At 39.5% G+C, this 16,676-nt stretch overlaps 2 protein-coding genes across 2 annotated transcripts in view; one reads left to right on the top strand and one right to left on the bottom strand.

Moving 5' to 3' along the window:
* The window catches only part of LOC109423347 (synaptic vesicle 2-related protein), a 25,646-nt gene extending 12,170 nt beyond the window's left edge, over positions 1-13,476 (top strand). Inside the window, exons 2-7 of the mRNA XM_019698300.3 lie at positions 4,335-4,935; positions 5,004-5,128; positions 12,024-12,087; positions 12,156-12,281; positions 12,346-12,821; positions 12,881-13,476. Coding sequence (XP_019553845.2) covers positions 4,456-4,935; positions 5,004-5,128; positions 12,024-12,087; positions 12,156-12,281; positions 12,346-12,821; positions 12,881-13,175 — 1,566 coding nt within the window. The 5' untranslated portion in view covers positions 4,335-4,455 and the 3' untranslated portion in view covers positions 13,176-13,476. The remainder of the gene's footprint in view (positions 1-4,334; positions 4,936-5,003; positions 5,129-12,023; positions 12,088-12,155; positions 12,282-12,345; positions 12,822-12,880) is intronic.
* LOC134288680 (protein MTO1 homolog, mitochondrial-like) lies at positions 13,370-15,853 on the bottom strand. The gene is made up of 5 exons (XM_062854240.1): positions 15,695-15,853; positions 13,956-15,633; positions 13,793-13,896; positions 13,676-13,736; positions 13,370-13,617 (listed from the first exon to the last, which is right to left on the bottom strand). Exons 1-5 carry the CDS (start codon positions 15,763-15,765, stop codon positions 13,522-13,524), a joined length of 2,010 nt encoding a protein of 669 aa, XP_062710224.1. The 5' UTR covers positions 15,766-15,853; the 3' UTR covers positions 13,370-13,521.
* Positions 15,854-16,676: the final 823 nt, after the last annotated feature.

The following is a 16,676-nucleotide window of genomic DNA, read 5'->3' on the forward strand; positions in this document are numbered from 1 at the left end:
GAGTCTCTTTTGTAAACTATAACGAATTACCCACAAAACTCTTGGCTATATTCTATAAATAAGGTCATGCAAAAATCTCCATTTTCAACCCACCCTCCCTTCTTTGGCACACTTTTTGTATAGGTCATGGGATTTCGGCTTTCAGTCCAAGAATTTCTAATCTCACCGTCAACGCTTTTCTTGGATTGAAAGCAGATATCCCACGAGAAATATGTCAACTTTCCAGTCGAACCTCTACAACTGTTTGTATTGTATAGGACTCCTCTTAAATTATCACATACTTCGGAATCCCTCCCTCCTCAAAACGTGGCGTAACTTACGGACTTTCGCCCTTCAGAAATAACTCCAGGAATTATATTAACACAGTTATCCCTTCTTCTATAAATTACTTCGTGGAGTGCCCCCAGGACATTGTTCAGAAGTTCTTCCATGATTTGGTTAAGTTATTCCAGTAGATATTCTTTCAGTGAATCCTGAAAAAAATCATATAGTTCATGAGTTCCTCCGGGTTTCACCAGTAATTCCTCCTGAAATTCTTCCACGGATACCATTAGGATTTTTTCTTCGGATTCCTGAAGAAATTTATCAATATTTCAGTAACAATTTCTAGAAAGCTTTACATATATTCCTTTGGAAATTTCTGGGAACCTTTGCAGAAGATATAATATGTCTCCAGACAGCCCTTCAGGGATTACTTAAAAATATGTTCATGAATTCCTCCGGGATTTCTTTCCGAACATCCTCCATGAATTTTGGTAAAAGATTTCTCTTGAAATTTTTCTAAATATTTTTTTTTTACAAATCCATGTAAAAATTCCACCAACGGTTTCTGAGGGAGAGTTTCCAGAAATTTCTTTAGCAACTCTTTCTAGTATTTTTTCAGAAAATTCCTTGGGTATCTTTTACACAATCTTCAGGAATTAGATAAACAATGTATTCAAAAATTCGTCCAAGGATTCTTTCAGAAATTCCTCTATGGATTCCATTTAAAGCTTATTACATATACTAAAGATTTCCGTCTGAAATATCACTTAAGATTCCTTCGGTAGTTTAAGGATTTTTCATGAATGTCAGTATGGGATTACCTTAAACATTTTTCCATGATTTTTTTAAATTTTCAGAATTTTCAGCCATTCCTTTGGAATTTTTTCCAAGGATTCCTGTTTAAAATATCGTCCGAGGTTACCGAAGAAATGCATAGAAAGTTTCTCTTTGGAATCCCTTCTGCGATTCTTTCAGAAATAGTTACAGGGATTCCTTTAGAGATTCGTCCGGGAGTTTTTTGATATATTATTGCACATATACTTACAGAAGTATTTTATGAAATCACATATAACATGAAGGAGTTATTCATCGAGGGTTACCTGAAAGAATTTCTAAAGAAATGTTCAAAAATTTCCTGATGAGATTTAATTTTATTGAAACAATTTCAGAAACAATCGTTGGAGGAGCTCCTTGAAAAGTCCCTGGGGGGCTCCTGAGATTCACGACAAAAGTTCAGTCAATTGGACGCAGTGGTTTAATTTCCCCAACAGAGGGGTGAGAAAAAAAAAACTCCTGAGATGGCTTTGGAGAAATTTGTAGAAGAATTTTATGGGAATTTTTTGGAAAATTTAAGGAAAAAATCCTGTAGAAGTTTCAGATAAATTCCCTGCAGGCATTTTTAAAGATTTTTTTTAGGAATTTATGAATTGAATCATGAAGAAGTTTCTGAAGCCATCCTTGAAAACAATTCATCGGGAATTCGTGCGGATATTGCAGACAAAGGTACTAAAATAATTCTTGAATAATTCCCCTATTGAATTGTTGAAGGATGACTTGGAAAAAACCTTGGAAGAACTCTTGGAGATATTCTGGATTCTTGAACGAATTTCTTGCACAATGCTGCATGGTATTAGTGGAAAAACTCTCTGATACAATTTCCCTAGAAGAACTTGTGAAGTATTCTTAAAGGAATCAAAAAAGAAAAACCCTGGGAAACTGGAGAATGCTGTGCAGTAATTCTAAGAAGATATTTTTTTTAGATATTCCTGGAAAAACGTCGAGAAATAAATCCTGATGTGATTCCTTAAGGAACTCCTGAAAGAATCTTTGAAGGTATTTTTAAGGGACACCGGAAAAAAAAATGAAAGAATCCCTGAAGGAAGGTTTCTATAAATCTCTAGAGAATTTTGCGATCCCACTCGTGGAAGAATATCTGAGGATCTTCCAGGAAGCCCCTGGAGGAACTTCCAGATGAATCTATTCAGAATTTTCTGGAGGAATTCCTGAAGAAACGTATGACAAAATCTCTCGAGGAATTCCTGAAAAGAACCCTAACAACTTGAAAAACTGATTTTACCATGACAGCACTGGTTTAAAATTAAATTTAGAAAAGAATATCCTCAGAAGAGACGTGCGACTTTGTGAATTTCTATCGAGAGGAATCCATTATAAATTTTCCGGTAAACGGGTTCTCTCTGAAATTTATAGCATGACTCTTGCAAGGATAGTTTTCATTGAAATTTCTGATTTACATGCGTTTAAAACTTTCACACAAAATAGATAAAAATTGTACTTAAGTACAGGAAATAATATATTCTGTATTGACGTTTTTTAGCATTTCACTAAAAAAAAATAAGGTCACGCCTATTACGCCGCCCGTGCCCGTGTAGTTGCCGGCTTAGAATAGCACTACGGACCACCTGTTCCGGGGGTAAAAGTCCACCAAACAGGTAACCCCAATCCAAGGTGTCAGGCGACCCGTGCTGAGGGATAAATGGTTGAGGGGGTTTAAAACATGCTCGATCTTTAACGGAGCCCGTAGCGTGGGTAAGATCACCTTTTTGGGTTGCGTTGCGGCGAAAGATCTACCAAACCGAACCCTAGTCCTAACTGCTTCCAGCTAGTGGAGCAGCACATTTGAGTAATCAAAGGAAAACACTTTGGTCCTTATTACATTTTACACCTTGTTGAAAGTGATAGGTCTCGGTTTTAGGTGTAGCCGAGATGGATCTTGAAACAAGGAAACATGGGTTAGTATTCCTAATCCTTTATTTGGTGTACACTGGTTTGAAACAGAAAGGACTAGGGTTCCGATGCATGGTCAATATCGGTATCATTTCTTGACGTTCTCGTTAAGGGATCCGATTTTGACTGAAAAAGGAGCGTGTTAAAAGCGGAACCTATCAATCAGAATCCTTCCTTGCGATTATGTTGAAAATGACTACTGTAACAAAACCGAATACTTTATAACTTCTCAATGGTGATAAAGTAATACGACATGCACTATACAAAGGACACGGGGTATACCACAATAGATCAAAATATTGGTCGCAGTGGTTATGTCCCGAACAGAGAGAAAAAAATACGCCGCCACCGCCGCCTCAAATTACTATAAGCGCCGCCGCCGGTGAAAACTGCTTCGGCGCACACGTCTAACTTCAACGTCATTAGTTAGATCGTTTTAGACAAGAAAAAAAAATTTATGAGAAAAATGCAAAGAAGCACGTTTTCCTATACTTAATTCCATACAAATTTCAATCGTAATGCGGAATACGGGGAAGCAACCAATCGCTCCCAAATTTGGCACAGTTGTTTTGAACGCCAAAAGGAATCGAAAAAGCTTTGTTCCAAAAAATCGACTTTGCTGACCCAGTCTAATACCTACTTATCCCAAGTAACATTATGATTGCTAATTAGTCATGAAGAGGTTTTTAGGACCGTCATGAAACCTGATACCTTTTATTTATGTTTTATGGTGGTTCTAAGAACTTCTTCTAGTCCATTTGACTATAAAATGTTACTTGGGATATTACATATTTAAATACTATCTCAGAAAAATGCAATTGGAAAGTAAGTCTCTTATTTTCTGTCAAAAACTTACTTTCATCTCCCATTGATGAAAAAAAAAGTATTTTTCTGAACAGAGTTTTATGAAATTTATGCATGTTTCTGTACACAAAACGGTTCGAACAAACTTGAGCCGTGCGTGATAGAATGCCGAATATGGTATTGTTAATTACATTCCATGTTGAACCCAACATAAAACCTAATTATCCCTACTTTTTCTCGCACTGTTCGCTATTAATATGCGAGTCTACTAAAAGTCGGTCTAATTAACTAGGGCGATAGTCTTCAGACCATCGTCGTTGTATCGCATAGCCAGTTGCCAAAAATGAGCAAACACGAGCGATGATTTAGCAAATTTATTCTTTCGAATCGATGAAAGCCGTCTGTCCGACCTCTCGCACTGCATTGTACTTCGGTCGGTTAAAATTGACCGCAGAAAAGAAGCTCAACAGTGGTTCAAGACAGTAACCCCAATTTTCTTTCTCTTACTCCCCGCGCGATAGGGCAATTAGTGTGCAGTGCAGTGCAGTGCGGTATCGAACCGCGCGCGAGTCGGACCGCGCAGACCGCAGCGATAGAAATAAAGAGAGTGCAACAAGCAACCATCACAACTAGGAAAGGCAAATGATGAAGCCGCGTCGTGCGGGAGCCTCTCGGGGCTACGAGGAGATGGACGGATCCAATGTGCCCGGCTACGGGACCCGGAACGGTGCCGGCGGTGGAGGTGGCACGGGAGCTTCGTCGCTTGGGAGTACCGGTAGCAGTGCGGATGCGACGAGTCCTATCAATGGGAACGGAGGGGCCCCACCGGAGTTCGAGTTGGCCTCGGTCAGTGTCGTGCCGGACGATACGTTTACGGTGACGCAGGCCGTCAATGCGCTCGGGTTCGGGTGGTTTCAGGTGAAGCTGTCGCTGTGTGTGGGGCTGTGCTGGATGGCCGATTCGATGGAGATGACAATTTTGAGTGTGCTGGGACCGGCGTTGCATTGTGACTGGGGTATTACGAGGTATCAGCAGGCACTGGTGACAACGGTGGTGTTTCTGGGGATGATGCTCAGTTCGACGTTTTGGGGGCATTTGAGCGATCGGTATGGGCGGAAGCCGGTAAGATTTGTTTTATGGTAAAAATTATTGAATTTGATGGTATTTAATTATGATCAATTCTATTTTAGGCCTTGACGCTTTGTGGAGTGTTACTTTTCTTGTACGGTTTGCTGAGCTCTGTGGCCCCTAGCTTTGGTTGGTTGTTACTACTCAGAGGTTTGGTGGGATTTGCCATTGGATGTGTACCGCAATCGTAAGTATTACCATTTTTATATATTAGAGTGCAAGCTGTTTCGATTATTTTGGAATGCATTTACCACGTTTTCTTGATTTTCCAACTACATGCTTTTTCGCATCTTCATTAACGAGATTTTCGCCAAGAATCGCGACAGTTTTTGATCAACGTTTGAATCAGACTAGGGACATCATCCCTAAATCCTTCCAGCAGTTACTTCTGGATTTTTTTCAGATATCTCTCCTTTATGCGATCACTTCAGAAGTTCGTTCACAGATCCCTCCAGAAAATTTTTCTGGGATTCCTTCAGTTGTTTTTGCTTAGTTATTTCAAATACTACTAGTGAGTTTCTTCAATAAGTTTAACCTGGAATTACTGCTGGGGATTATTCTGGTGTTAGAATTCCATGGGAAATTTTGAGATTGCTTCAGAAAAATCTAGGGATTTCTCAATAAGCTTAAGAAATTCTCTTGAAGATTCTTCTAGAATTTTTCAAGGAGTTTTTCAGTTCAGTTCAGATGTTTCTTCTAATATTTTTCCTGAAATTCCTTCATAAACTCCTCCTTGATTTCTTTATGGGATATATTATTTTTTAGTACTACTCTTAGAATTTGTTCTACGATTTTTTCAGGGTTCCTCCAGAAAATTCCTCTAGAAGGTACTTTCCAGTAAGTAGGGGTTCATTCTGGGGTTCCTTAGGGTGTTCAATGTTCATGGACGGATTTCTCGTGAAGATTTTTATTTGTTTACTTAAAATAAAAATCTCGGAATTAATTCAGGAGGTCTTTCTTGCACTCCTTAACAAAATCATAGTGGGGCTGAGGTTTTTCTAGATTCGAGAGTCTAGAATCCTCCTGGAGGAATTGCTCCAGAAGATCTAGGAGATTTTTTTTTCTGAGATTATTCGAGAAATTCCTTTTCTGTATATTTTTAGGAACTTCTTTTAGAAGTTCTCCGGAAATTTATCCGAGATTACTTCCAATATGTTCAGGGATTTCTACATGAGGTTCTTCTGTCGTTCCTAAAGGCGCTCATATGTGGATTTATCTTAGACTTTCATCTGATATCCCCACAGTGGATTCTGTCGGCATTCCTCCTTGAGTCTCTTCTTCGTTGTTTTAAAAATCTCTCATGGATTTAAGTCTGAACTTAATCCAAAAGTTTTCAAGAAGTTCTTTCAAACAAAGTAGCTTTGTGATTTTGGAAGAATGGAAGAGTCATATGATTTTTTTTACATAAATGTAAGAGAAAGCCGCATCAACATTTTGTAAACAAACATGTTTCTGTCGACTTGAGGCCTTTTGAACTCCACCCACACACCTCACCACCACTAACAGAAAACGAAAACATTAAGCTTTCTGTCAATGGTGGTAAGATGCGTGGGTGGATCCCAGAAGGCCCTAAGTCGACAGAAACGTGTTAGACTACGCAATGTTGATGCCGCCTTTACAATTGTTGGCTTTTATTCCTACAAAATTTCTCAAATGATTATTTTAAAAGGCCTTGCATAGATTACTTCCGAAATTTCTTCGGAAATTCGTTAGTGATTACTTTAGAAAATCTTTGGCTTTAAGGATTCCTTTAGAAAATTCAGTTTCCTATTGGATTTTTTTCCGAAGTTTTCTAGAGACTACACCAGATATTGACGTAAGCACTCCTCCATAAAACCTTCCTTGAATTGCTTTGAAAATACAGTAAGGACCCGATTTTGTCAGCCCCATTTTGCGACAAAATTTTCGCTCTCACTATCTTACGGTAAAATTTTAACCAATTTATCAAGGTTCATCATCAAACTACAGCTGAGATGCAGAACATAGACGAAAAAAGTTTGAAAAACTGTTTGAGTTGTTAAAGAGAGCAAAAAATGTGTTGCGAGAAGGGGCTGACAAAATCGGGTGACTTTTGTATATCTTTTAGAATATCTTGCATAAAATGCTTTCTAAAATTTCCTTCAGAATTTCCTCCAAAATATCCACCATTTCCCCCAAGGATTTTTCCTGATGATTTCTTCAAGAATTGTCAATAAGATTCTTTCATAAATTTGTGCAAGGATTCCTTTGAGAAATCTTCCACTGATTCCTTCGAAAATTGCTCCATGGTTTCCTTCGGAAATAACTCCGGGAGCTTGGTCTGAAAATCTACCAATGTTTCTTTCAGAAACTTCACTAGTGGTTTTTAAATTCAGAAGTTCTTTTAGGGATTCTTAAAAAAAACTTCTCCAGGACTTTTTTCATCTACTTATCCAGAAAATCTTGCAGAAATTCATTCAGAGTTTCTTGCTTTATTAGTTCCAGTGATTCAGCCAGGAAATCGTCCAGGGATTACTACCGAAGTTATTCAGAGATTCTACAGGAATTCCTCCCTCTCCAGAAATTTCTCCAGTATTTCCTTCACGGATGAATTCAACGATTTCTCCACGGATTCTTTTAGTAATTTAGAATTATTGCCTAGAAAGTTCTACAGAAATTCCTTTGAAAATATCCTTAGATGTTTATCCCGTTTTCATTACAGAAACTTTGCTAGGAGTTTCTCCAGGCATTTCCGAAGTAATTAATTCAACAAAAATGCATCAAGAGATTGGTCCAGGAATACACTCACCCCTTCAGGAATTTCATCTAGAGATCTTTCAAAAAAAAATCCTAAAAAAATCCACATTAAACTTTTTATAGGAATTCCACCAAGGGTTTCCCGAGGAGTTTCTCCGGGTTTTCGCCAGTTAATTAAACCCTTCTACAATTACATCAAGAATTTTCCTGGGATTAATTTGAATATTCCTCAAGAGATTCATTCAACAATACTTCTTGAGAAAGGGATTACTTCTAAATTTCCATCAAGGATTCCTTCAAAAATATGAAAAAAAGAAAAAAAAATAATTGAGGATAGACTTAAGGAATCCTTGAAAAACTCCTGGTGATACCTGTAAAGATTCTTACAAGATTTTGGAAATTTTCTTGAGGGATTCCTGAAGAAATTTCTTAGTTAACTCTGGAATCATTCCTGGATAAGTGCCTAGAAGAATACCTAAAGAAACTCCTCAAGATACCTCCTTAATTCCTAGAAAAAAAACATGACTTCTGGAGGAACTCCAAAAGTAACTCCAAAGAAAAGTCGTTTGAAAAATTTTCGGAACAATTCCTGAAGAAATCTGTGGAGTAATTTTTGAAGAAATCTCTTAAATGCATCTAAGAAAATTGTAGAAAAAAGTTCTGGTGTAATTCTTGTAGAATTCCCTTAAATAATTTCTTTCATATCCATGGAAAATTTTCTGAAGGATTCCTTGGAAGAAAATCTGGAGATACTTTTGCAGAAATCTTCTCAAGGATTTCCTATACAATTTCTGAGGGACATGACAAAAAATAGCTCACAAAGAAATGAGGGATTTTTTTCAGAAATTGAAAAAATTGACGAGGAATTGTTAGAAGAACCACAGATGAAAATAAAAAAAAATGAAGAAATTTCTGAAAACAATCCTCGGAGAACTGAAAAATCCTGTACTCCAAATCATGACTTCTGGAGGACCTCTGCAAGCATCTCCAAGGAGAAAATGCATAAGAAATTTTTGGAAGTGTTTCTGATGGGACCCGTAGGGGAACTTTAGAAGGAATCTCTTAAATAATGTGTGCGAAAATCACGGAATTCTTGAAGAAATCCCTTAAGGAATTTCTTTGGGACCCCTAGAATATCTTCCGAAGAATTCCTTGAAAAAAGATCTCTAGGAATCCTCAGAGGAATTTTACATACAAATTCTGAAGAGACAACAAAAGGGACATTAAAAAAATATCTCACGAAAATAAGGTAAATGTCTGAAGGCAATCTTGCAGATATTCTTTGAAAAATCACATGAAACATTGAAGAGAAAAAAAAATTTTTGAGCGAATTTTTGAAAACACACCTCAGGAACTGAAAAACCTTTTTTTTCTTCTACTATATGGCTCAAGGTTCTCACTGGAACTTGGCCTGCCTCGCTTCAACTTAGTGTTCTTTGAGCACTTCCACAGTCCTGAGTCAGTGAATCTTCTGGAAAAAAAAACCTAATGAAGATTCCTTCAAACTATCTCCAGAGACGCCTTCAGAGTTTCTTAGTTGTCATCAGGAATTTCAGCAAGTGATTTCTTCGAAAGTTCTTCCACGGAGTATTTTGTTTTTTGAAAAGTTAATCTAAAAATTTATTTGAAAATGTAGGAAAGATTCCTTCAAAAAATCTTCCAAAATTACTGGAGGAATTCTCCAAAAAAAAAAATGTAGAAAAAAGTCTCGAATGTCTTTGAAAAAAAAAACTCCTGGAAAAAACCTCTGGACATTCCAAGGAGTTTTCGAGTATTTTCTGGAGAGATTCACGGACATAAGTTTCTGAACTATCTGTGGAGAAATTCATATAAGAATACCCTAAGAAACTCCTCAAGATACCTCCTTAATGCCTACAAAATCATTACTTCTGGAGGACCTCTGTTAGTTACTCCAAGGAAAAAAATGCCTGAGAAATTTTAAAAAGGATTTCTGAAGAAATTCGTAGTGGAACTTTTGAAGGAATCTCTTTAATAATACCTTTGGAAATTGCAGACAAAACTACTGATGGAATTCTTCATTTCTTGAAGAAATCACTCAAAAAATTTCATTTCGATCCCTAGAATATTTTCTGAAGGATTCCGCGAGAGAAATTCTGAAGATTCCTAAGAAGAATTTCCGAAGGGACATTAAATATGCAATTAGAATACAAAAAAATCCGGCGAAAAAAATTGTGAAGGAACTTACAAGAGAACCGCTAAAGAAATTTCTATTTTTTTGAAGGAATCTTTAAAAAAACATACCTTTGGTAACTGGAGAACTCCTTGATTTTTTTGGAAAATGCCTAGGAATAACTTAATTCTGAATTATTTCTATTTTTTGATAAATTTCTAAAGCATCTCCAGAAAGGATCTGGTAGAACCGTTGATGAAAGGTCTGAATAAATCCTAGCCACTTCCTGGAGGAATACCCGCAGGAAATTGTAGAACTTGGAAGAACTTTAAGAAGAACCGCCTTAGAATTTGCTTGGAAAAATTTCAAATTTTTAAATAAATATCTGAGAAAAGCCCCGGAGACATAGTCATATTTGAAGGAACCTTGAGAGATTCTTACTACAAAGTTCTCCTGGAACTGGCTATTTCAAAGAAATTTTTGGATTAATTTCTGTAGAAATCCTAGCCGAATTTCTTGCGAAAATTCTAGAAGAATTTTCTGGAAAATATTTCTGAAAAATCCCCATGAAGGAATACAATCCTGGAAGGTATTTTCTTCAGAATTCCCAAATGAAGCCCAGGAGAAGTTTTAGAAGGAATTTTGAAGAAACCTGTGAACTAGTTTCAAGATGAATGTTTTAGAAAATTTCTTGGAAAACTGCTGTAGAATATCGGAGAAAAAATGCAGCAGGATACCTTAAAGAATCTCTTCATTCTACAAAATTCTGCAAAAAAAACGTCTCTTTTTATAAAAAAAATCAGATTTTTTTTTAATTTCGAAATAGGTATTCCTTAAAAGAGTTCCTAGTGATGTCCCTGGAAATCGTGGAAAAAACCTCAAAGGAGAAGTTGAGAAGGAATACATTGTATTAGTTCTTGCTTAATTGCTGAATTGCAGAAAAGAATCATGAAAAAATAATTAATGGAGGTGTTTTCCCCGGAATACTTTAAATGGCGTAATATTGAAATCATTTCCATAGAGGCATGCCAGTATAGGTGGCGCTGAAATTTAGAAACCTTGAATAAACAATTCTGATTTTACCATATTTATAGAACTGATTGGAAGGATTGTCACAAAAAATGCCAAATTGTGACGTAGTCATTATAGTTGTGCGATAGCTCTAAGATGATTAAGAAGTTTTTCGTAATAAGATGAAGGTTTTGAGAACCACCATAAAACGTAGTATCTTTTATTTTGGTGTTATGATGGTTTCAATAACCTTTTCTAGTATATTTGATTAACCTTCACGTATCCGACCCACGACAACTCATTTTCAAAATGCTGGCATTTGGTTAATTTTCATCTGATTTTTTTAAAGTCACCCTCAATCGATCATAAATTGGTGCAAGTTTATTATACTCAAGTGACCATGCAATATCCGGAACCATTTTGGCGATATTCCGCATTGTTCTGGGGTCAGGGGGTTGCCAAAATGGCTAAAAGTAAATATTTCGTGTGTTATTGTGTTTGAACCATCGATTTTCAGCAAAATTTTTGTTGCAAACAGTGAAACACAACTGCGATGACCAGATTTGAATTAGTTGGCCCATCCGAATCCCCATGACAGGTTCCGCGGGGCCTCATTGGGGACATTTCTGGTTTCATGATTTCGAAAGAATGGGGTAGAAAAAAATTACTTAAGTATGTATCAACTGATATGGCCGCTCCGGAATACCTGGAACAGGTTCCACGGGGCCTCTCAAACAGATTAACACACGAAATAATCACGTTTAGCTATTTGGCAAAACAGACCCCTCCCTCTCCCCCTGACCCCCTGGTTCCGGATACTACATGGCCACTTGAGTGGAATAAATTTGTACAAATTTATGATTGATTGAGGGCGTCTTCAGAAAAATCGGATGAAAATTGACAAAAGGCCGGGGGTCGGGTACGTGAAGGTTAATTAGCCTAGAACAGATTCTTAAAACAATAATAAAATATAGGTGAAGGTGTAGAAAAGGTGTAAGGTTTATGACGGTTGTAATCTTTGCAAGATTAAATGGTCATCAACGTGTTACTTGAAATTTCATCAGTGAAGCACTGTACCCAGAAAATCTGACGGAATTGAAATCGAACTCGCAGTCCGAATTGGCCATCCTAAGTCTTATCCACTAGGCTAACCACAACACTTCACATAAAAACATCATGTCCAACATGTCAATGTTTATCTTTTTTTATTTATTTTTTATTTTAGCGTCACTTTATACGCCGAGTTTCTTCCAACAAAGCAACGAGCAAAATGTGTTGTCCTGCTAGACGTGAGTATTATTACACAATCCTTGAAGTAAAATCGTTTGTTCTCAAACTTATGTTCTACGGTTTCCAGTGTTTCTGGGCCCTGGGAGCTTGTTTCGAAGTGGCTCTCGCACTGGCCGTTGGTCCCAATCTGGGCTGGCGTTGGCTCCTGGGACTTTCGGCGGCTCCACTGTTTGCATTTGCTGTGATTACCCCAGTAAGTATATCTCAACTGATGGTCATTAATTAAGCTAACCATGATTCTGTTTCAAATGTTCCAGTGGCTACCGGAATCGGCACGTTACCACGTTGCCAGTGGCCAAAGCGACAAAGCCTTGACCACTCTGGAGCAGATCGCCAAAGACAACAAGAGACCGATGCTGTTGGGACGATTGGTCGTTGAAGGACCCAGTGGATCACGTGGCAGTGTGAAGGCACTGCTGGGTAGCTCTCTACGACGGACCACGCTTCTGCTGTGGTTCATCTGGATGTCGTGCGCCTTCTGCTACTACGGGTTGGTTCTGATGTCGACGGAGCTGTTTGGAGGAAAGAACAAAACCGTGCTGCCGGAGACGGAAAATGATTGCCACCCGTTGGCCACTACGGACTACATGGATCTGTTGTGGACTACGTTGGCTGAGTTTCCGGGAATTTTCGCTACGATCTATGTGATCGAGCGGTTCGGTCGCAAGAAGACAATGGCCCTGCAGTTCCTGTTCTACGCCGGCTGCGTGTTGATGATCACCGTCACCGATGTGTAAGTTTAATCTGATCCTATCCTGCTGAACATCTGAATAACCCATCTTCTCATTGCAGTCGCGTTTTCCTAACGATCATTCTCTTTATGGCCCGAGGCGTCATTGCGGGTCTCTTCCAAGCCGCGTACGTGTACACTCCGGAAGTCTATCCAACGGCGCTGCGCTCGGTCGGAGTAGGCGGCTGTTCGGCTCTCGCTCGACTAGGCGCTATGGCAACGCCATACGTAGCACAAGTTCTCTTCCAGTCGTCCATATGGAGTGCCGTCTCGGTGTATGGGTTCTTTGCCGTTTGCGCCAGTGTTGCCTGTATGCTGTTGCCGTACGAAACGAGAGGCACCGACATGGGACAATGATTATCCACAGTATACTCACCACAACGACATAAACCATCTGACACAAAGATACCTCCTTGAAGAATTTGGAACGAACCAGAAAAATCCCATTTGTTATCGCTCTTTATTACAGTCTAAGGAAGTAGGTTACTGTAATTTTGTTGACCAAACGAAGCGTTTTTTTTTTCAATTTGTTTAGATTTTAGTTGAATGTGTGAAGTGTGTATATAAACGACTATTTATTTATATTAAATAACTAACTAATTATATTTATGTACGAGCTTTTTCGAATAAAATGTACTTTCCTATGTGTTTAACACTGCGGTTAAGCGTAGTTTCTTTTGCGATTGGATCAATCAGATGAGAGTTAGGCAGATGCTGCCATTTCATGCTGTTTGACGTATCTCACCAACCGGACAATGGTGGAAGGAGTTATGCCTTGGATGCGGCTTGCGGCAGCAATCTGAAATATCATAACGGTTAGGTAATGATTTTGGTAAAATGTTTATAAGTATACTTACAGTTTGTGGTTGTATATGTACAAGCTTTTCTTGTTCCTCGTACGAAAGATTGAGAGTTCTCCTAGAAGTACAAAAGTAGCGTTTTAAGAAATTCTTTTCAATAGTATGCCAACTTACGAGAGATAATCAATTGATCTAGGGATCTGAAGTTGTTCATGCCTTTGGACTTCTTCGACTTCTTTGGCCTGTTCCTGGATCGACAAACTGTACAAAGCCTCGATCTGTAATGACAAAGTTTGTTTAAACATACTTTGTCCATGAACATTCATCTTCAACTTACCTTTAGTCTCTCACATAAAACCCGATCTTCCTTAATCCACCCTAGTACTCCTGGGGCCAAGTCGCACAAATTTTCGGTCGTGATATCCTCCACAGTGATGGCCAACATTTCAAAAGCACTCTTTTGTATGCTCGCTTTCCCCAGAGGAAGCCCAAGCTGCTCCTTCCAAGTGTTGCTGCCTTTTTTGATGTCGCTCAAAAGCGCAATTCCCATCTTGAGCTTCTCCCTGATCGAGATCATCCTCCGGTACCGCGCCTCCGACACCAATCCCATCTGGTAACCCTTGTCCGTCAACCGTAAATCGGCATTATCTGGCCTCAAGCTCAGCCTGAATTCGGCTCTACTGGTGAACATCCGGTAGGGCTCGTTCGTACCCAAGGTCGTCAAGTCATCAACCAGCACTCCAAGATATCCCTCCGTTCGACTGATCGTCAATGGATTGCGCTTCAGAATTTTCGCTGCTGCATTAGCTCCTGCTAGGATGCCCTGTGCTCCCGCTTCCTCATACCCTGTTGTGCCGTTGATCTGCCCTGCGAAGAATAACCCTTCCACACGCTTAGTCTCCAACGTGGGATACAGTTCCCTGGGATCGACGAAGTCGTACTCTACACCATATCCCGGTCTAGCAAGTTCAGCTTTGTCCAAACCGCGCAAGCATCGAACTAGCTTGATCTGCTCTTCTTCCGGAAGCGTACAAGACAGGCCATTCGGGTAGATCAACTCACTGTCGAACCCTTCCGGTTCCAACCATATCTGATGGGTCTTGCCACCGAATCGAAGAACCTTGGACTCGATCGAAGGACAATACCGAGGTCCGGTGAGCTCTTCCGTTACATGACGATTGCAGTGCAAATTACGCTTGACAATTTCGTTCACATCCTGACTCGTGTGTGTAAGGAAACAGTCCAGTTGATCCTCGTTGTTCAACCACACGCGATCATTCATGAACGAAAACGGCACTGGAGGGTTATCCCCTGGATGCCGCTCCAAGATGTCGAAGTTGATCGACGAAGCCTTGATTCGCGGAGGAGTTCCCGTCTTCAGCCTGGACATCCGAAAGCCCAAATCCTCAAGACTCTTTGCCAACCCAATGGCAGGCTCATCTCCGATCCTTCCAGCTGGCATTGTTTTCAAACCTATGTTGATCTGTCCCCTCAAGAACGTACCCGTCGTGATCACTAACGACTTCGTCCACACAACACTCCCATCCTTCAAGCTAATCCCTTTTATCCTATTATTCAATTCACCTTCATCCCTCTCCAGAACAATATCCTCGACGGAAGCTTCCACGACTTCCAGATTCGCCGTTCCATCCAGTTCCCTCTGAACCTCCGCTTTGTACAACTTCCTATCGATCTGCGCCCTAGGTCCCCACACAGCAGGCCCTCTCCGCTTATTCAAAACTTTGTACTGCACACCACTGTTATCACAACTCCTTGCACAAATCCCATCCAGTGCATCTACCTCCCGCATCAGATGTCCTTTTCCAATGCCTCCGAACGACGGATTGCAGGACATCTCCCCGATGGTAGACTTCTTGTGGGTGATCAACAGCGTACGAGCACCCATGCGAGCCGCAGCCGAACATGCTTCCGTACCGGCATGACCACCACCGACTACGACCACGTCGTATTGAGGTGTGTTATCATCGACGGTGGCGCTAACTGTGCTGCAGTATCTGAAATTAAACGTTTAAAATATTACTTTTGACTAAAACTTACGAATCTTATGCTGCCTACCGATTTGAGAGTGGAAAGCCAGGCGTCACACGTTTACTCAGCCTAAGAATCGATGGAAACCGCAGTAGCATTTTACTTGAATCTATCGAGTAAAACAGGTTGATGGCATAACCAGAAACGTAACAAATTGAATGAATGGCAAGATAACGCAGTGCTGGTAGATAGGGAGAATTTTGTTTGTAAACAGAAGCATGTGCACAGAACACACCACAAAAGCAAGGCAAACGTGATGTGTAGAAGAAACGTCAAAAAATGCACTAACGAGGGGTAAGTGAATCACAATTGTTATTATTATCTAGAAATAATAAACAGTGAAGCCCATATAGGGCCCATATAACCGAGGCGGTAAACGCACGGGTATTCAGCATGACCATGCTGAGGGTGACGGGTTCGATTCCCGGTCGGTCCAGGATCTTTTCGTGAAGGAAATTTCCTTGACTTCCTTGGGCATAGAGTATCTTCGTGCCTGCCACACGATATACACATGCAAAATGGTCATTGGCAGAGGAAGCTCTCAGTTAATAACTGTGGAAGTGCTCATAGAACACTAAACTGAGAAACAGGCATTGTCCCAGTGAGGACGTTATGCCAAGAAGAGGAGAGAGGAGGAAACAGTGAAGCGTTCCCCATTCGATTTTTCACAATTATAAGCTTTTAAAATATGTAATTCCAGTTTTGAATCCCTCCGTGATTTTGTAAATAAAGAAATAAATAACAGATGCTTGGTAGAAGCTCATAATTTTGTTGAATGGCGAATACTGATGTGATTTATGACTGAAATTTCAAGTACTGTGATGGATGATTGAATTGATTTTCAGGATGATTCACAAAAATAACACTAGTTAGCGAAGTTAAACAAAAGTCGTGAGCTTTTATCTACGATCAATTTTTGTCTTTCATTAAAACGTACTGGTACTCCAAAAAATTCATATGGAACAGTTTAAGGGATATTTGATGAATCGATTACAAATCTTTTGACATG

This window comes from Aedes albopictus, chromosome 2, assembly GCF_035046485.1.
Source record: "Aedes albopictus strain Foshan chromosome 2, AalbF5, whole genome shotgun sequence".
In the NCBI taxonomy this organism is placed as follows: domain Eukaryota; kingdom Metazoa; phylum Arthropoda; class Insecta; order Diptera; family Culicidae; genus Aedes; species Aedes albopictus.